At 49.2% G+C, this 20,104-nt stretch overlaps 1 protein-coding gene across 1 annotated transcript; it reads right to left on the bottom strand.

Annotated features, from left to right (window-relative positions):
• Nucleotides 1-10,648: 10,648 nt before the first annotated feature.
• On the bottom strand, nt 10,649-19,732 carry LOC119922473 (olfactory receptor 14A16-like). Its single transcript, XM_038742278.1, has 6 exons — nt 19,657-19,732; nt 19,298-19,550; nt 19,013-19,169; nt 11,127-11,295; nt 10,778-10,901; nt 10,649-10,667 (listed from the first exon to the last, which is right to left on the bottom strand). Exons 1-6 carry the CDS (start codon nt 19,730-19,732, stop codon nt 10,649-10,651), a joined length of 798 nt encoding a protein of 265 aa, XP_038598206.1.
• Nucleotides 19,733-20,104: the final 372 nt, after the last annotated feature.

The following is a 20,104-nucleotide window of genomic DNA, read 5'->3' as shown; positions in this document are numbered from 1 at the left end:
TTGGCACAGAGTAAGCGCCAAACAAGCACCCAGATCATTATTCATCCAGGCAAGCCCATGGGGACAGATGACTGTGCCGGTTTCACCCATGGGAAGAAAACTCTCTTTCTTCAGAGCTCCATGCGTCTCCCTAGCTGTTTAGAAAGTCAGCCGTTTCCAAGACAACCTCAACAAGACTGCTTTCTGGTGTTCAGAGACTAAAATCGTGTCTCTGAAAGGAATGGGACATATTTTCTCTTAACATGAAATGAGCATCTTCTAAGGGAGAGAGGAAAGGGGACAGAGGCACCTTAGTAGCTTTCTGGGATCCTGCCTGTCAGAGTAAGTCTCCATAATTTCCGTTCATTGAAATTCCGTTTCAAATGGTATTTGTTAAGTGCTTAACGTGTGCTAGGGAGTGTTCTAAACGTTGCGGTAGATGCAAGGTAATCAGGTGGGAATCCCCTGGCCCACGTCCTACTTCTGGCCTGGAACACCCTCCCTCCTCAAATCCACCAAACTAGCACACTTCCCCCCTTCAAAGCCCTACTGAAAGCTCACCTCCTCCAGGAGGCCATCCCAAACTCAGCCCCCGATTTCCTCTACTCCCCCTCCCCTCCCCATTGCCCCGACTCGCTCCCTCTTCTTTACACCTTCCCCGCCCCACAGCACCTGTATATATATGTACGTATTAATAATTGTAATTCTATTTATTTTTATTAATGATGAGTATATATCTATAATTATTTTTATTTATAATGATGCCACTGTTGCCTGTTTACTTGTTTTGATGCATGTCTTCCCCCTTCTAGACTGTGAGCCCGTTGTTGGGTGTGGGCCATCTCTATAGGTTTCCGACTTGTACTTCCCAAGCGCTTAGTACAGTGCTCTGCACACAGTAAGTGATCAATAAATACGATTGAATGAATGGGTCAGTCCCTGTCCCATATGGGATTTACAGTTTTGCCCTCAAAAATGAGACAAGGACAAATACACACAACATAAAAAGAAAACTGGAATCTGATTAGGACACTGAGGATAGAGGGGCGGAGAAGGAAGATCAATCAATCAATCGTATTTATTGAGCGCTTACTGTGTGCAGAGCATTGTACTAAGCGCTTGGGAAGTACAGTTGGCAACATATAGAAACAGTCCCTACCCAATAGTGGGCTCACAGTCTACAAGGGGGAGACAGAGAACAAAACCAAACATGTTAACAAAATAAAATAAATAGAATAGATATGTACAAGTAAAATAAATAAATAAATAAATAAATAGAGTAATAAATATGTACAAACATATATACATATATAGGTGCTGTGGGGAAGGGAAGGAGGTAAGACGGGGGGATGGAGAGGGGGATGAGAGGGAGAATATCAGATATAATGCCGGTCCTCCTTGAGGCTCATATTCTTAGAGGGCAGGAGAACTTGAACCTTATCTCCATTTTCCAGAGGAGGACGTGTACCGGAGAGATTAAGTGACTTGGAGATGACAAGGGACAAGGAGATGGATCTCTTGTTGGTCAGAGAGCTGTGGATGTATTTGGGGATGGTGACGGAGATGAGGCAGAGGTCGAGGACGGCCAGGTTCCTGAGGAAGAGGTACATGGGTGTGTGGAGGGGCGGGGTGTGGAGGGGCCAGTCGAGGGTGGTGACGGCGACGATGAGGAGATTCCCCCTCAGGGCCGCCCCGTAGACCAGGAGGAACAGCGTGGCATGGGCCAGCTGCACCTCCCGGACCTCCGAGAATCCCAGGAGCAGGAATTCTGTCACAACTGTGAGATTGGTCATTTTCTTGGAAAGTCTGCAGGTTGTCAGAAGAGGCACAGAGAGGGGATTTATTTCCTCAGAGAAATCTGAAAAATCTCTACTATGAAATGGGGATTTAAGACTATCCCATGATGATGATAATGGTATTTGTTAAGCACTTACTATGTGCCGAGGACTGTGCTAAGCACTGGGGTAGTTACAAGGTAATCAGGTTGTCTCATGTGGGGCTTACAGTCTTCATGCCCTTTTTACAGATGAGGTAACTGAGACCCAGAGTAGTTAAGTGACTTGCCCAACGTCACCCAGCAGACAAGTGGTGGAAGTGGGATTAGCACCCATCTCCCCTGACTCCCAAGCCCGTGCCATTTCCACTAAACCACGCTGCTTCTGTATGTGGGACATAGACTGCATCGAACTCAATTTGCTTTTATCTACCCCAGAGCTCACCGTCACCGTGGAGATGTTGGCCACGTCCGGCTGGAGGCCTCTAGGCATCTTGTGATAAGACTTGATTTCAGACAATCAATCAATCAATTATATTTATTGAGTGGTTACTTGGGAGAGTGCAATCTGAACAATGTAACAGAGTTGATAGACCCATTCCCTTCCCACAAGGAATTTAGAGTCTAGAGGGGGACTGAATCAGTTAATCAATCAATCACATTTATTGAGCACATACTGTGTGCAGAGCACTGTATTGAGCATTTGGGTGAGTACAATGCAACAGAGCTGATAGACACAATAAAATCAATCAATCAATCAGTGATATTGATTGAGCGTTTACTACTATGCACTTGAGAGAATACAATACAATCTATGGTATTTATTAAATAACATTCATTCATTCAGTCAGTCGTACTTATTGAGCACTTATTGTGTTCAGAGCATTGTACTAAGCGCTTGGAAAGTACAATTCGGCAACAGATAGAGACCATCCTCACCCAACAACGGGTACCATGTGCGGAGCACCGCAATAAGCACTTGGTAAAGTACAATATATCAGAGTTTCATTCATTCATTCATTCATTCAATCGTATTTACTGAGCGCTTACTGTGTGCAAAGCACTGTACTAAGCGCTTGGGAAGCACAAGTTGGCAACATGTAGAGACGGTCCCTATCCAGCAACGGCCTCACAGTCTAGAAGGGGAAGACAGACAACAAAACAAAACAAAACATATTAACAAAATAAAATAATTAGAATAGTAAATATGTACAAGTAAAAAGAATAGAATAATAAATCCGTACAAACATATATACAGGTGCTGTGGGGAGGGGAAGGAGGTAGGCCGGGAGTACTGGGGAGGAGGAGAGTAAAAAGGGGGCTCAGTCTGGGAAGGCCTCCTGGAGGAGGTGAGCACTCAGTAGGGCTTTTTAGGGAGGAAGAGAGCTAGCTTGGAGGATGTGCGGAGCGAGGGCATTCAAGGACAGGGGGAGGACGTGGGCCGGGGGACAATGGCGGGACAGGTGAGAATGAGGCGCAGTGAGGAGATTAGAGGCAGAGGAGCAGAGGGTTCAGGCTGGGCTTTAGAAGGAAAGAAGGGAGGTGAGGTAGGAGGGGGCGAGGTGAGGGAGAGCCTTGAAGCCGAGAGTGAGGAGTTTTTGCCTGATGCGTAGGTTGACGGGTAGCCACTGGAGATTTTTGAGGAGGGGAGTAACATATCCAAAGCTTTTCTGCACAAAGATGATCCGGGAAGCAGCGTGAAGTATAGACTGAAGTGGGGAGAGACAGGAGGATGGGAGATAAGAGAGGAGGCCGATGCAGTAATCCAGTCGGGATAGCATGAGAGATTGAACGAGCAGGGTAGCGGTTTGGATGGAGAGGAAAGGGCGGATCTTGGCGATGAGACCGGCAGATTTTGGTGACGGATTGGATGTGAGGAGTGAACGAGAGTGCAGAGTTGAGGATGACACCAAGGTTGCGGGCCTGTGAGATGTGAAGGATGGTAGTGTTGTCTACAGTGATGAGAAAGTTAGGGAGAGGGCAGGCTTTGGGAGGGAAGATAAGGAGTTCAATCTTGGACATATTGAGTTTTCGGTGGCTGGTAAACATCCAGATGGATATGTCTTGTAGGCAGGAGGAGACACGAGACTGAAAGGAGGGAGAGAGAGCAGGGGCAGAGATGTAGATTTGGGTGTCATCAACGTAGAGATGATAGTTTAAGCCGTGGGAGCGAATGAGTTCACCAAAGGAGTGAGTGTAAATAGAGAACAGAAGAGAACCAAGAACTGACCCTTGAGGAACACCTACAGTAAGGGGATGGGAGTGGAAGGAGGAGCCCGCAAAGGCGATTGAGACTGAAAGGCCGGAGAGATAAGAGGAGATCCAGGAGAAGATGGAGTCTGTGAAACCAAGGTTCGATAGCGTGTTGAGGAGAAGGGGGTGGTCCACAGTGTCAAAGGTTGCTGAGAGGTCTTGGAGGATTAGGATAGGGTAGGAGCCGTTGAGGTGGGCAAGCAGGAGGTCATTGGTGACCTTTGGGACGGAAGCCAGATTGGAGGGGGTCGAGCAGAGAGTTGGAGTTGAGGAATTCGAATCAGTATGTGTAGACGACTCGTTCAAGGAATTTGGAAAGGAATGGTAGGAAGCAGATAGGGCGATAACTAGAAGGGGAAGTGGGGTCAAGAGAGGGTTTTTTAGGATGGGGGAGATGTGAGCATGTTTGAAGGCAGAGGGGAAGGAACTAGTGGAGAGTGAGCGGTTGAAGATGGAAGTTAAGGAGGGGAGGGATGGGCCGAGAGATTTAATACTATGAGAGGTAATGGGGTCAGAAGCACAGGTGGCCGGAGTAGCACTTGAGAAGAGGTAGGAGATCTCATCTGGGAGAGGGCTGAGAACAGGGGGATTGGAGAAAGGGGAGGAGTCTTCTAGACTGTGAGCCCACTGTTGGGTAGGGACCATCCCTATATGTTTCCAACTTGTACTTCCCAAGCGCTTAGTACAGTGCTCTGCAGACAGTAAGCGCTAAATAAATATGATTGAACGAATAATTGAAAAGGGAGGAGTGACTTTGGGGAGCTCAGACCTGGTGAGTTAATTTTACTAATTTTATTAATTTTACTAATGAAGAAGGAGGCCAAATCTTTGGGGGTGAGGGAAGGAGGAGGGGGAGGAACACGGTGTCTGAGAAGGGAGTTAAATGTACGGAAGAGCTGACGGGGATGAGGGGCATGGGTGTCAATAAGGGAGGAGACATAGTATTTTGTAGCAGAGAAGAGGGCAGAGTTAAGGAAGGAAAGGATAAACTTCAAGTGAACGAGGTTGTCTTGGTGTTTAAACTTTCGCCAGCAGCGTTCAGCAGCTCAAGCATGAGAGCGAAGGAGGTGGACAGTGGCAGTGATCCAGGGCTGTGGGATAGTGATAGCGGCGAAGGGAAAGAGGAGTGAGTGAGTCGAGCTGAGTAGAGAGGGTAGATTTGAGAGCAGTAATCTGATCATCAAAATTGGGTACAGAGGAAAGAGAGGCGAGGTGGGGTGTGAGGCGCTCAGAAAGATGGATGTGGTCGAGAGAGCGGAGGTCTCTGTGAGGTAGTAATATAGATTTACAGGGGAGAGGAGTGTGAGTGAGGAGGCAGGTGAGAAGGTAATGATCAGAGAGAGGGATTTCAGAGTTGGTGAGGGTGGAGATGGTGCAGCGGTAAGAGATGATGAGGTCGAGGGTGTGACCAAGTTGGTCAGTGTGCGAGGCTGGGTGGAGCAAGAGGTTGGCAGCATCAAAGAATGATAGAAGGTGGACGGCAGAGGAGTCACAGGGATATCCATGTGGATGTTGAAGTCTCCGAGGATCAGAGTAGGCATGGAAAAGGAGAGAAGGAAGGTGAGAAAGGGGTCAAAATCGTTAAAGAAGGTGGAGGTGGAGCCGGGGGTGGGGGGACGGTAGATGATGGCTACAAGAATCCGGAGAGGGTGGAATAATGTGGGCTTCAGAGGAAGGGAAGGAAAGGGAAGGGGGAGGAGGGATAGTGCGAAAGCGACTTTGGGGAGCGAGAAGGAAACCGACATCTCCTCCTTTTCCGGTGAGTCTGGGGAAGTAGGAGAAGAAGAGGCCTCCACTGGAGAGAGCTGCAGAAGAGACCGTGTCGTCTGGAGACAGCCATGTTTTAGTTAGGGCGAGGAGGAGTAGAGAGCTGGAAAGCAATAGGTCAAAGATGAAAGGGAGTTTACCTATAATGGAGCGGGGGTTCCAAAGGCCACACCTGGCAGCAGCAGTGGAGGGAGGGGAGGGAGGGGGAAGGGTGCAAGGGCTGGGGAGTGTTTGGATTGGGAAGAGTTGGCAGGGGCCTGGCGATGAGAAAAGAGAATTGGGATGGGGAGGGGGCGGGGAGGAGGGGAGGGAGGAGGCTGGGAGGGAGGTGTTGAGGGTTGGCGCAAGTACAGATGGATCCTGGGTAGGGGGTAAGGGGGAGGGGTGGTGGTGGGGTAAAGGAAGGGAAAAACCTGGGTGGGAGAGGGGAAGGGGAAGGTGCGGAATGGGAATGGCAGTTGGGAGCGAGGGAATTGATAGTTCATGGTGAGGTCATCAAGGTAAATGGCAGCACAGTGGGAGGTTAAGAATTGAAATGCAGTAGCAATAACGCAGTAGCAATGATATAAGTAGGTGAAGGCATCACAGAGGGTAGTTAACAATTTACATGCTATGGCAATAATAAAATAGACGGATGCTTGTATCACAGAGAGCAGATAACAACTACTATGTGATGGCAAAAAATAAGCAGATGATGACATCGCAGACAGCAGTTAACAACTGACATGCAGAAGCTACCATAAGATGGGCAGATGATGCTCAAAGCAGAAGGATGAACTGTACATAGGTTAGTCAAATCGGGTCAAAGAGGATAATGGCAAGCAGAGTCCAGGGGCTCTTGGCAAAATTGTCTCAGAGATTGAGGAGGATGGAGTCCTATGGATGACAGCTCTGGAGTAGGGGGGAACTGTTAAGGAGGGTGGGTCATGGGAGCGGAGATGCCTGGGGAGAGGAATGAACAGCAAATAGCATGGGAGGGCTGACTAGGTGCGAATGAGGTTGTCGTTAAAGTAACTTGGTGATAACAAAGGCCTATATCCCAGGGCAGGGGAGGCCCGGGCGCGGGGTGAAATCAGTCAGGTCCGGACCGGGAAAGGCCGGGGGGGGAGGTGGAGGGCTCCTCAAAGACGGTGGCTTTCCTGCCCATAAGGAACTTGCAGTCTAGAGAGGGAGACAGAATTTATCAGTCTACTCTATTCAGGACACTGTCCTATCACAGTGGACCGAACCCAGACACGGAAACTCGAACTCAGTTCAGAACCTCTATTTCCATCACAGCCTCATCTGATTCTCCCCTGCCCCCCAACTCTAAAGAACACACAGACACTTTTATTCACTCCTTGGTCTTCAGAAAACTGCTGTCCCCTGTTCCTTTACTGTTCGGGTGCCCGGAAGCATCACTCGATCAGTGACATTTATTGAGAGCTTCCATAGGCCGAGAGAGAGAGCACTATACTAAGTTCTTGGTAGAGGACAGTACAATAGAGTTGAAAACCTTCCCAGCCCTTAACCACTCCTGGGAACGGTAGGTCAGTTTGCTTGGCCGGAAGTGAGAAGCTGCTGAACCTGGATTTGTTTTCAGACCCCCGGGGTGGACGGTGAGGGGATATCTGCTTAGGGCTCTGAGTCTCATCCTTCTCCAAGGTCACGGGCACGAGTCCCGCCCTCAGCCCTGTAGGTCAGAGTCTCAGATGCTGTATGGTATCGTGGCTTCGCCATGGGGAGGAACACAAGGGAATGCCCCCCACCCCGAGAGATTGGGGTGATTACTTACCACCCCATCTAACAGCCACTGATACCACCAAGAAAGCGGGATTGGGAGACTGAAGAGAGCCCTTCCTTCTATCGGACTTCCGTTCACAGACACGCCGATGATCTTCTCCTTCTTTGGACCCTGATTCCCAGATCTTTTGCTGATTTTCTCTTCTCTCAGATCCTGATTCCCAGATCATTACCTGATCTTCTCTCAGACCCTGATTCACGGAACAGTTCTTGATCTTCTCCTCTCTCGGACCCCGACTGACAGACCTGTTCCTGATCTTCTCCTCTCTTGGACCATATCTCTTCTGGAAGGTCACATCTCCTTGTCTTCCCTCCCAAACCCTGCCCTCTCCCTGCCTTTCCCATCACTGTTGACGGAACTACAATCCTTCCCGTCTCACAAGCCCGAAACCTTGGTGCCCTCCTCGACTCCGCTCTCTCGTTCACCCCTCACATGCAAGCCGTCACCAAAACCTGCCGGTCTCAACTCCGCAAAATTGCCAAGATCCGCCCTTTCCTCCCCATCCAAACAGCTACCCTGCTCGTTCAAGCTCTCATCCTATCCTGTCTGGACTGCTGTATCAGCCTCCTCTCCGATCTCCCATCCTTCTGTCTCTCCCCACTTCAATCCACACTTCACTCCGCTGCCCGGATTGACTCTGTCCAGAAACGCTCTGGGCATGTTACTCCCCTCCTTAAACATCTCCATTGGCTACCAATCAACTGGCGCATCAAGCAGAAACTCCTCACCCTCGGCTTCAAGGCTCTCCATCACCTCGCCCCCTCCTACCTCACCTCCCTTCTCTCCTTCTACAGCTCAGCCCTCACCCTCCGCTCCTCTGCCGCTAATCTCCTCACCGTGCCTCATTCTCACCTGTCCCGCCGTCGAGCCCCGGCCCACATCATACCCCTAGCCTGGAATGCCCTCCCTCCCCGCATCCGCTAAGATAGCTTTCTTTCTCCCTTCAAGGCCCTACTGAGAGCTCACCTCCTCCAGGAGGCCTTCCCAGACTGAGCCCCCTCCTTCCTCTCTCCCTCCTCCCCCTCTCCACCCCCGGCCTTACCTCCTTCCCTTCCCCACAGCACCTGTATATATGTATATATGTTTGTACGTAATTATTACTCTATTTATTTATTGTACTTGTACATATCTATTCTATTTATTTTATTTTGTTAATATGTTTTGTTTTGTTCTCTGTCTCCTCCTTCTAGACTGTTGGGTAGGGACCGTCTCTATATGTTGCCAACTTGTACTTCCCAAGCGTTTAGTAGACTGCTCTGAACACAGTAAGCGCTCAATAAATACGATTGATTGATTTATTGATTGATTTATCTCCTCCAAGAGGCTTTCCCTGATTAAGCCTTCTGTACATTAGTCTTCCCACAGCGTCATGTACATATCCGTAATTCAAATATTTATATTAAAGTCTCTCTCTCCCTCTAGACTATAAGCTCATTTTGGGCAGGGAATGTGTCTACCAACTCTCTTATATTGTTATATTGTACTCTCCCAAGCACTTAGTACAGTACTCTGCACCCAGTAAGTGCTCAATGCTCAATAAATACGATTGATTTATTGGTCCCTGCCCACAATGAATTTACAGTCTAGAGGGGGAGACAGACATTACTATAAATAAAAAAAATTATGGATCTCTACATAAGATCTGTGAGACTGAGGGTGATGTGAATAAACAATGTGGCTCAGTGGAAAGAGCCCAGGCTTGGGAGTCAGAGGTCGTGGGTTCTAATTCCGGTTCCAACACTTATCAGCTGTGTGACTTTTGGCAAGGCACTAAATTTCTTAGGTGTGTGCTTTGAGTAAGTCACTAAACTTCTCTGTGCATCCATTACCTCATCTGTAAAATGGGGAGTAAGACTATGAGTCCCACGTGGGACAACCTGATTACCTTGTATCTTCCCCAGTACTCAGAACAGTGTTCGGCACATAGTAAGCGCTTAACAAATACCATAATCATGAAGGGTATAAATCCAAGTCTAAGGGTCATGCAGAGGGGAGTGGGAGAAGAGGAAATGAGGGCTTAGTCAGGGAAGATTTCTTGAAGGAGATATGCCTTCAGTAAGACAGAGGAGGGTTAGGTCAGATGGAAAGGGGGAGGGAGTTGCTGGCCAGGGAGAGGGCTTGGTTCATTCACTCATTCATTCAATCATTCATTCAATTGTATTTATTAAGCACTTACTGTATGCAAAGCACTGAACTAAGTGCTTCGGAGAATACATATAACAATAAACAGACACATTCCCTGACCACAAGAAGCTTACGGTCTAAGAGGGGGAGAAAGACATTAATATCAATAAATAAAATTACAGATATGTACATAGGTGCTAAGGGGCTGGGAAGGGGATGAATAAAGGAATCAAGTCAGGGCCAAGCAGAAGGGAGTGGGAGAAGAGGAAAGGAGGTCTTAGTCAGGGTAGGCCTGCTGGAGGAGATGGGCCTTCAATAAGGCTTCGGGGAGGGGGGAGTTATGGGTGAGAAAGACAAGCTTCCTTTCTTTGTCCCGCAAATCCTTCCTCTTGTGACTTTTGGGGACTCAATTGGGCTGATAAAGGGAAGGGAAATGATGCTGTGGGTGTCACACCAAAGTAAGGACAGGACATAATACGAACTCATTTTTTGGCATAGCACTTTTATATTTCCAAAGCACTTTCACGTCAGTGATCTCATTTCAGCTTCTCAAGAGACGGGGATCAGAAGGACCTGCGTTCTAATCCCGACTCTACCTCTTGTCTCCTGTGTGTCCTTGGGCAAGCAACTTCACTTCTCAGTGCCTCAGTTACTTCGTCTGTGAAAATGGAGATTAAAATTGTGAGCCCCACTTGGGACAGTGACTGGTTCCAACCCGAGCATCTTGTAACTACCTAAGCACATAGTACAGTGCTTGACACATAGTAAGCAATTAACAAATACCATCATCATCATCATTATCATCATCATTACCATCTGGAAAATTGGGATTAAGACTGTGAGCTCATGTGGGACATGGACTGTGTCCAACCTGATTACCTTTTATCTACCCTAGCATTTAGAATAGTGCCCGGCATCTAGTAAGTGCTTAACAATGCCATAAAAAAAGAAAAGAATGGCCACTTTGGTCAGGGAAGAGTGTGGAAGCTGGGAGGTCAGTGAAAGGTCAGGAGAGAGAGGAAACAGGGGAGATCAGTGCAGGGCTAGGAAACATTTCAGGGGGCCACTGTGAGGACAGAGATTGAGAGATTTTATACTGGAGGAATGGATGCCCCCTAAGAATCCTCCCCAGGGCAACTTCCATGTCCCGGGTCCTCAGGATGTAGATGAGGGGGTTCAGGAAGGGGGCCAACACGGTGTAGTACACGGACACCAGCAGGTCTAGGGTCGAGGCGGAGTCTGACACGGGTTTGAGGTAGGCAACGTCTCCAGTCCAGAGGAAGACGGTGATGATGACGAGGCGGGGTTGGCAGGTGAAGAAGGCTTTGGCCCTTCCCTAGGCAGCCGGCATCCTCATCACAGCCCGGAAGATGTTCACGTATGGAGACGAAAGAGATGAAACCAAAATGGATACACTGGTATCGATGGCAACGTGAGTTCAAGAACGAGAGACCTTCAGCAGGAAGCGGACATTACAGAAGAAATGCTGGGCCTCGTGGAGTCTGCAGAAGCCTAAGGAGAATGGCCCGGCTGTATACATTGCCCCAAACAGTCCCGTGCGCTGAGCCAGCAGGCAGCAGCCATTTTTACGCAGCACCCTCGGTCGACGATGACCCTATAGAGCAAGGGGTGGCAGATGGCCACTTAGCAGTCATAGCACATCGCCGTGAGGACAAACAGCTCTGAGGTGGCAAACGGAACCACCAGGGAAACCTGAGCCACACAACCCCAATAACAGATGGAGCTTTGCTTGGTCAGGGAGTTGTGGATGGACTGGGAGATGGTGACAGAGATGAGGCAGAAATAGAAGATGGACAGATTCCTGAGGAAGAGGTATATGGGGGTGTGAAGGAGCCGGTCAAGGGCGGTGACGGTGACGATGAGGTGATTCCCCCTCAGGGCAGCCCCGTAGACCAGGAGGAACAGCGTGGTATGGGCCAGCTGCAGCTCCCGCACCTCCGAGAATACCAGAAGCAGGAATTCTGTCACAATTGTGAGATTGGCCATTTTCTTGGAAACTCTGCAGGTTGTCTGAAGAGGTACAGAGAGGGGATTTATTTCCTCAAAGAAATCTGAAAAATCTCTACTATGATATGGGGATTTAAGATTGTCCCATGTGATGATAATGGTACTTGGTAAGCACTTACTATGTGCCGAGCACTGTTCAAAGCAATGGGATAGTTACGAAGTAATCAGGTTGTCTCACGTAGGGCTCACAGTCTTCATCCCCATTTTACAGATGAGGTAACTGAAGCCCAGAGAAGTGAAGTGATTTGCCCAAGGTCACCCAGCAGACAAGTGGCAGAGGCGGGATTAGAACCCACCTCTTTTGACTCCCAAGCTCTTGCCATTTCCACTAAGCCATGCTGCTTCTCTATGTGGGACATAGACTGCGTCGCGCACAATTTGCTTTTATCTACCCCGAAGCTCACTCAGTACAGTGCCTGGCACATAGTAAGCACCTAGGAAATATAAAAATTATTAATATTATTATTACAACAAGCAGCAAGAGGAACCTGGCAAGAGGTGTTTTCTCATCTCCATCACTCTCCTAAGCCCATGCCAGATTCAGACTCACCGGAGCGGTCTAACATCGGAGACAGTAACTGCAGAAGGATTCTAGATGCTCACTCTCTAGATGTTCACTAACAAAATAAAACAAATATAATAGATAGGTACAAGTAAAATGAATAAATAAATAGAGTAATAAATATGTACAAACATATATACATATATACAGGTGCTGTGGAGAAGGGAAGGAGGGGGATGGAGAGGGGGACGAGGGGAGAGGAAGGAAGCGGCTCAGTCTGGGAAGGCCTCCTGGGGGAGATGAGCTCTCAGTAGGACCTTGAAGGGAGGAAGAGAGCTAGCTTGGCGGATGGGCAGAGGGAGGGCATTCCAGGCCCGGGGGAGGACGAGGGCTGGGGGTCGATGGCGGGATAGGAAGGCTGAGTAGGTGCGAATGAGGTTGTCGTTAATGTAACTTGGTGATAACAAGGGCCTTTTTCCCGGGGTGTCGGGGGGGAGGGAGTCAGTCAGGACCGGACTGGGAAGGGGGGTTGGGGGGCACTATAAGGAAGGTCGCTTAAGTGGGTGAGGGTGGAAGCAGGGGGCGTCTATGGCAGCGCTCGGAGGAGAGGAGTCTTCCGGAAGCAGCGGGGCCCATGCGGTTTAATGGCGGGCGGGCGGGCCTCTCGGGAACGGAGTCCCGGGCGTCTATGGCGGGCATCTCTGGCGCTCTGAGGAGAGGATCCTTCCGGGAGCAGCGGGGTCCATGCGGTGTGATGGCGGGCGGGCCTCTCGGGAACGGAGTTCCGGGCGTCTATGGCGGCGCGCTCTGAGGAGAGGATCCTTCCAGGAGCAGCATGGCCGCGTGGTGTGATGGCGGGCGGGCCTCTCGGGAACGGAGACCCGGGCGTCTGTGGTGGCGCTCTGAGGAGAGGATCCTTCCGGGAGCAGCGGGGGTCACGCGGTGTGATGGTGTGCGGGCCTCTCGGGAACGGAGTCCCGGGCGTCTATGTTGGCGCTCTGAGGAGAGGATCCTTCAGGGAGCAGCGGGGGCCACGCGGTGTGATGGCGGGCGGGCGGGCCTCTCGGGAACGGAGTCCCGGGCGTCTGTGGCGGCGCTCTGAGGAGAGGATCCTTCCAGGAGCAGCGGGGGCCACGCTGTGTGATGGCGGACGTTCCTCTCGGGAACGGAGTCCCGGGCGTCTATGGGGGCATTCTGAGGAGATGATCCTTCCGGGAGCAGCGGGGGCCACGCGGTGTGATGGCGGGCCTCTCTTGCACTCCGATGGCTTCAGGCTGTGCTGTGGTCAGCCAGGACGGCGGCACTCACATCTACTGGATCTCCCCGTACGGGCCACCAAAATGATCTTACTGTGTACCAGGTACGGTACTAAGCGCTTGGGTGGATACAGTAATAATATTAATGACGTTTGTTAAGTTCTTCTATGTGCCAGGCACTGTAATATGCATTGGGCAGAGTCCACCGTGGCTCAATGGAAAGATCATGCGCTTGGGAGTCAGAGGACGTGGATTCTCATCCGGGCTCCACTACGTCTCAGTTTTGTGCCTCTGGGCAAGTCACTTAATTTATCTGTGCCTCAGTTACCTCATCTGTAAAATGGGGATGAAGACTGTGAGTCCCACGTGGGACAACCTGATTATCTTGTATTTACCCCAGTGCTTTGAACAGTGCTTGGCAAATAGTAAGCGCTTAACAAATGCCATCATTATTATGATTATTATTATTACATGGGACTCACAGTCTCAATCCCCACTTTACAGATGAGGTAACTGAGGCAAAAAGAAATGAAGTGACTTTTCCTAGGTAACCTAGCAGACAACTAATGTTACCTTCCTCACTCAGGGGACACTAGACCATGCCCAGAGAGGTCAAGCACCCTGATTATGGTGGGCAGCTTAGTTGCGAGTCATTGTGTCCCCAGTGCAGTGATTGAGTCAGGGGTCAGTCCCTCCTCTATGCCCCCCTCCCCCCGAGGCTATGCCCAAGCTCAGGTGGACTTGGATGAACTCAACACAATGTTGTGTATAATAATAAAAATGACTGTGGTATTTGTTAAGTACTTACTATGTGCCAGGCACTGTACTAAGATCTGGCGAAAACAAGCTAACGGGTTTTGACACAGTCCCTGTCCCACATGGGTCTCACAATCTTGTCACCATTTTTCAGGTGAGGTAACTGAGGCACAGAGAAGACAGATGACTTGCCCCAGGTCACACAGCTGACAAGTGACGGCCCAGGCCCATACTCTATCCATTAGGCCACACCGTTGTTATGGTGTGATCTGACATTGCCCACGTGACCTCACGTGGTACAGGGGGTCTAGTATCCATCGGGACTACCACTGGACACCATTGGTGTATCTGGGCTCCCTGTGATACTAGCATTCACACTCCGAGGTGAGCCCAAAATCCGTCCCCCAACACCCCCAATACAGGAATTCCTGCCCCCCCCGCCACATCCCCCACTCCTTGCCATTGACATCAATCAAGCAATCAAATATGGTACTTATTGAGCCCATACTAAAGCTCTGGGAGAGTACAATAAAATAGAATTAGCACCCATTTGCCCCCTGCTCCAGCCCAGGAAGGATTCAATCAATTCTTGGTTGGTATGTATTGAATGCCTCCTTTGGGCAGAGTACTGCACTAAACATTTATGAGAATACAATACAATTGGACCTTGGTTCTAATCCTGTCTGCCGAGTGACATTGGGCAAATGACTTCACTTCTCTAGGCCTCAGATTCCTGATCTTTAAAATGAGGATTCATTATCGGTTCTACCTCGTACTAAGACTTTGAGCCTCGTGGAGGGCAGGGACTGTACTCAACCTGATGAACCTTTATCCACCCCAGCCCTTAGAACAGTGCTTGACATATAGTATGCGCTTAACAGATACCATAAAAAAAACCAGAACCATGACTTTGAAGACTTGGAGACAGAAGTAAGGATTAGATTTTGAGTCTATACATAGACATAGTTTAGAGGATGAGGAAAACATTATTAGTAATAAATCATAGATATGGACATAGGTCCTGTGGGGCTGAGGGAGGGATAATAAAGGGAGCTAATTCAAGTGCAAGGGCGAAGCAGAAGGTCGTGGAAGAAGAGCAAATGAGGGCTTAGACAGGGAGGAGATGTACCGTCAATAACGTTTAGACGATGGGGAGAGTGATGCTGTTTCTGATATGAAGGAGGAGAGAGTGACGTTGTCTGGAATGATTGCAATATTCTCCTCCCACCCAGACAAATCCAGAGAAATGGAAGTATTAATCAATCCATCCATCAATCAATCAATCGTATTTATTGAGCGCTTACTGTGTGCAGAGCACTGTACTAAGCGCTTGGGAAGTACAACTTGGCAACATATAGAGACGGTCCCTAACCAACAGTGGGCTCACAGTCTAGAAGGGGGAGACAGAGAACAAAACAAAACATATTAACAAAACAAAATAAATAGAATAGATATGTACAAGTAAAATAAATAGAGTAATAAATACGTACAAACATATATACATATATACAGGTGCTGTGGGGAAGGGAAAGAGGTAAGGCGGGGGGTGGAGGGGGGAGGAGGGAGAGAGGAAGGAGGGGGCTCAGTCTGGGAAGGCCTCCTGTAGGAGGTGAGTTCTCAGTAGGGCCTTGAAGGGAGGAAGAGAGCTAGCTTGGCGGATGTGGGGAGGGAAGGCATTCCAGGCTAGGGGGATGATGTGGGCCGGGACCCGACGGCAGGACAGGCGAGAATGAGGCACGGTGAGGAGACTAGCGGCAGAGGAGTGGAGGGTGAGGGCTGGGCTGTAGAAGGAGAGAAGGGAGGTGAGGTAGGAGGGGGCGAGGTGATGGAGAGCCTTGAAGCCGAGGGTGAGGAGTTTCTGCCTGATGCGCCGGTTGATTGGTAGCCAATGGAGATGTTTAAGGAGGGGGGTAACATGCCCAGAGCGTTTCTGGACAAAGACAATCAGGGCAGCGGCGTGAAGTACGGATTGAAGTGGAGAGACAAGAGGATGGGAGATCGGAGAGGAGGCTGATACAGTAGTCCAGACAGGATAGGATGAGCGCCTGAACGAGCAGGGTAGATGTTTGGATGGAGAGGAAAGGGAGGATCTTGGCAATGTTGCGGAGCTGAGACCGGGAGGTTTTGGTGACAGCTTGGATTAATCTCACAAGTGCACACAACTACTCAGGGGCAAAGCCGGGACTTGAATTCAGACTACCGGATCCCATTTCTGGACTCTTCCCACTAGGCCACACTACCTCCCTTTCCTTATTGTCTCTTTCGCTTTTCCTGAAACCCATGATTCGTGTGATTGTCGGTGTCAGAATGTATTCTCACATGCGCTCTAGAACCCACAGGTAATTAACGACATAATACGTGATGAAGAGGACGTTATGAGAAGAAGTGGTTTAGTATTAATGATAGTAAAAGTGATAATGATAATTACTATGTGCCAGGCACTGTTCTAAGTGTTGGATATATCCAGGTTTTATCGGGTTGGGAACGGTCCTTGTCCCACATGGGGGTCCCAGTCTAAATAGGATTTAATCTCCATGAATCAAAGAGGAAATTCTCATGCAGGGCTGAGATGCCCTCACGCACAAAATCAAGCTGTACTCTCCCACCCAAGTCAAGTAGGCATCCACTTGAGAGAAGGGGGCTCGGATTCCCATGGGAGAGGTCTCAAATGGGAAAGCAGCCAGGAAAGGATGAGTAACCGGAAGTCAGGATATTTGGGTTGCAGGTCCACCTTTCCCTAGTCTTTGGCAGGTCCCTTCAACCAAACAATTAATTTGGGTATATATTGAACATATACTGTATGCTAAGCACTGCTGTAAGCCCTTGAGAGAGCACAGTGCAATAAAGGTAGTAGACAAAGACCTTCTCCAGCGCTTAGAACAGTGCTTGGTACATAGTAAGCGCTTAACAAATGCCATCATCATTAGTATTATTACCCTCAAAGTCAGCAGTGTGGTCTAGTGAGCAGCAGCGCGATCTAGTGGAAGGAACCCAGGCCTGTGAGTCAGAGCACCTGGCTTCTACTCCCGGTTCTGCCCCCTTCTCTGCTGCGTGATCTTGGGCAAGTCACTTCACTTCTCTGGGGCTCAGTTACCTCATCTGTAAAATAGGAATTAAGACTATGAACCCCATTTGGGACAGGGACTGCTTACTTTAGCTCTTAGAACGTTGTTTGTCACGTAGTAAGTACTTAGCAAATACCATACCATGTGGCACACGGACGGGTGTCCAATCCAATTTGCTTGTATCTACTCCAGAACTCAGTACAGTGCCTTATACATAGTAAGCACCTAAGAACTCAGTGCTTTGAACAGTGTGCGGCATATAGTAAGCACTTAACAAATACCAGAGTTATAATAATTATTATTAACTGCCACAATTATTAATATTATTATTACAGTGAGCTGCATGAGGAACTTGGTAAGAGGTGTTTTCTCGATGTTGTCACCAATTTCAGCCCACCAAGTCTTCCTCGACTCAACCCCACCGGAGCCATCTAATATTGGAGATGGCCACTACAGGCAGGTTCTTCATGAGGACAGAGAGTTAAGATGCTCACTCTCAGTCCTCGTCCCTTCTTGCACATTTGTGGCTGTGACAGGAAAGGCTCTGTGAAGTAACCAGGCATACGTTTCCCCTGATGACCCGAGGGTCCCCTCAGAGAAGGCATCCACTGTTTCGGCGTGATGGTTGTGGGGAGGGGGTCCCCAGCACGGACCAGCTCTGGGCTCTGCCCGAGAGACCTTGTTACCTTGGAGACTCCTGACCACATCGGTAACATCAACCCCGAGGTTCAGCAGGGCTCGGACCGGGCCACTAATAATAATTGTGGTATTTGTATTTGTGGCACTGTACTAAGCGCTGGGGTGGATACAATAATAATAATAATGGCATTTGGTAAGCACTTACTATGTGCCAGGCGCTGTACTAAGCACTCAGACGCAGTCTCTGACCCACAAGGGACTCACGGTCTCAATCCCCATTTTATAAATTTTACAAGTACTTTACGGGGTAGGGGCTTCCTAACTGCACTTTTCCAAGATCACTGCATTTTCCTCTCCACTCCCAGGGAACACGATGCCACTGGGGAGACAGGGGAACGGGAAAAGAAGACATGAAACAAAAGAAATTTGTTCCCTTAAACTAACGTTACAAGACATAAAGGCATTGGGAAACGAATTTGTATGGGACAGGGGACAAGCCAGTTGGAAACAGTGCAGCCTAGAGGTCAAAACTCAGACCTGCAAGTCTGAGGACCTGGATTCTCATCCCCGGTTTGCCATTTGTCTGCTGCATGACCTTGGGCAAGTCACTTATCTTCTCTATGCCTCCGAATCTTCATCCGTAAAATGGGGATGAAATCCTATTCCCCCTATTAATTATAATAATAACTATAGTATTGGTTAAACATTTTCTATGTGTAAAGCACTGTTCTAAGCACTGGAATAGACAACAAGCTGATCAAGTCGGACAAGAGCTCTGTCCCATTTGGGGTCAGAGAAATGAAGTCGTTTCCCAAGGTCACATACCAAGCAAGTAGCAGAGGTTGAATTCGAACCCAGGTCCTCTGACTTTCCAGGCCCATGTCTTTTCCACGAGGCTATTTGGACGCAGAGCCTTGTGTGGGACAAGGACTCTGTCCATCCTGATTATATTCTGTCTGCTCAGATACATAGTACAATGCTAGGCACACACTAAGTACTTATTAAATATTGTTACTACTACTACTACTACTACTACTACTACTACTACTACTACTACTACTACTACTACTACCAGGCGTGGGGCACCATGGTGTAGACCACGGAAACCTGCGGCTCCAGAGTTGAGGAGGAGTCAGACATGGGCTTGAGGTAGGAGGAGACGGCCGTACAGAGGAAGGTGGTGATCACGATGAGGTGAGGCAGGCAGGTGGAGAAGGCTTTGGCCCGGCTCCCGGAGGCCGGCCTTCTTATCACGGCCCAGAAGATGTGCGTGTACGAGACCACGATGGAGATGAAAGAGATGAAACCAAAAATGGCACCAACAGCGACAGTGCTATTGATGACAAGGTGCGTCCCAGAACCAGAAACCACCAAGAGGAGTGGACATCACAGAAGAACTGCTGGACCTCGTGGAGTCCGCAGAAGCTTAGGGAAAACGTTCCTGCTGTGTACATCGCTCCGAATAGCCCCCCAATGAACCAGGAGGCGGTCGCCATCTTCCCACAGGCCCTTCGGTCCAGGAGAACCTCGTAGTGCAGACGGCGGCAGATGGCCACGTAGCGGTCATAGGACATCGCCGTGAGCAGGGACAGCTCCGAGGCAGCAAACAAGACCACCAGAAAGACTTGAGCCACACAGTTCCAATAACAGATGGGCCGTTGGTCGGTCAGGGAGTTGTGGATGGATTTGGGGACAATGGCGGAGATGTAGCAGAGATCGAGGACGGACACGTCTGAGGAAGAAGTACATGATGGTGTGGAGGCTCTGGTCGAGGGCGGTGACGGCGAAGATGAGGAGGTTCCCCATCAGGACCGCTAGGTAGACCAGGAGGAACAGCGCGGCCTGGACAAGCTGCAGCTCCCAGACCTCCGAGAATCCCAAAAGGAGAAATTCTGTCATCGTGGTGAGGTTGGCCATGATCTAAGAAATGTGAACCAGACATAGAGAATAGTTACATTTCCAGCAGGAAATTGGGACATATGATGAGATAAGAGCTATACGTTCCAACCCGTTACCTCAGTCAATCAATCAGTAGTATGTACTGAGCACTCACTCTATGCAGAGCACTGTTCTAAGCGCTTGGAAGAATACAGTGCAATAGAGTTGGTAGACTCATTCAATTATATTAGTGTCTGTTTTCCCTCTCTAGACTGCAAGCTCACTGTGATGAGGGAGTGT

The sequence above is a fragment of the Tachyglossus aculeatus genome, unplaced genomic scaffold, assembly GCF_015852505.1.
Source record: "Tachyglossus aculeatus isolate mTacAcu1 unplaced genomic scaffold, mTacAcu1.pri scaffold_102_arrow_ctg1, whole genome shotgun sequence".
NCBI lineage: Eukaryota > Metazoa > Chordata > Mammalia > Monotremata > Tachyglossidae > Tachyglossus > Tachyglossus aculeatus.
Note: the sequence above shows the minus strand (reverse complement) of the source record. Positions and strands in the feature narration are given on the sequence as shown.

Bases quoted from the DNA above. Each gene is read 5' to 3' on its own strand.
- LOC119922473 (XM_038742278.1), bottom strand. From the start codon at position 19,732: ATGGGGAACCTCCTCATCTTCGCCGTCACCGCCCTCGACCAGAGCCTC. The intron at 19,551-19,656 runs GTGTCCGTCCTC...GTGTGGCTCAAG, and splicing joins CATGTACTTCTTCCTCAGAC to TCTTTCTGGTGGTCTTGTTT. The intron at 19,170-19,297 runs GTGGTTTCTGGT...CGTGATAAGAAG, and splicing joins TGTGATGTCCACTCCTCTTG to GCCGGCCTCCGGGAGCCGGG.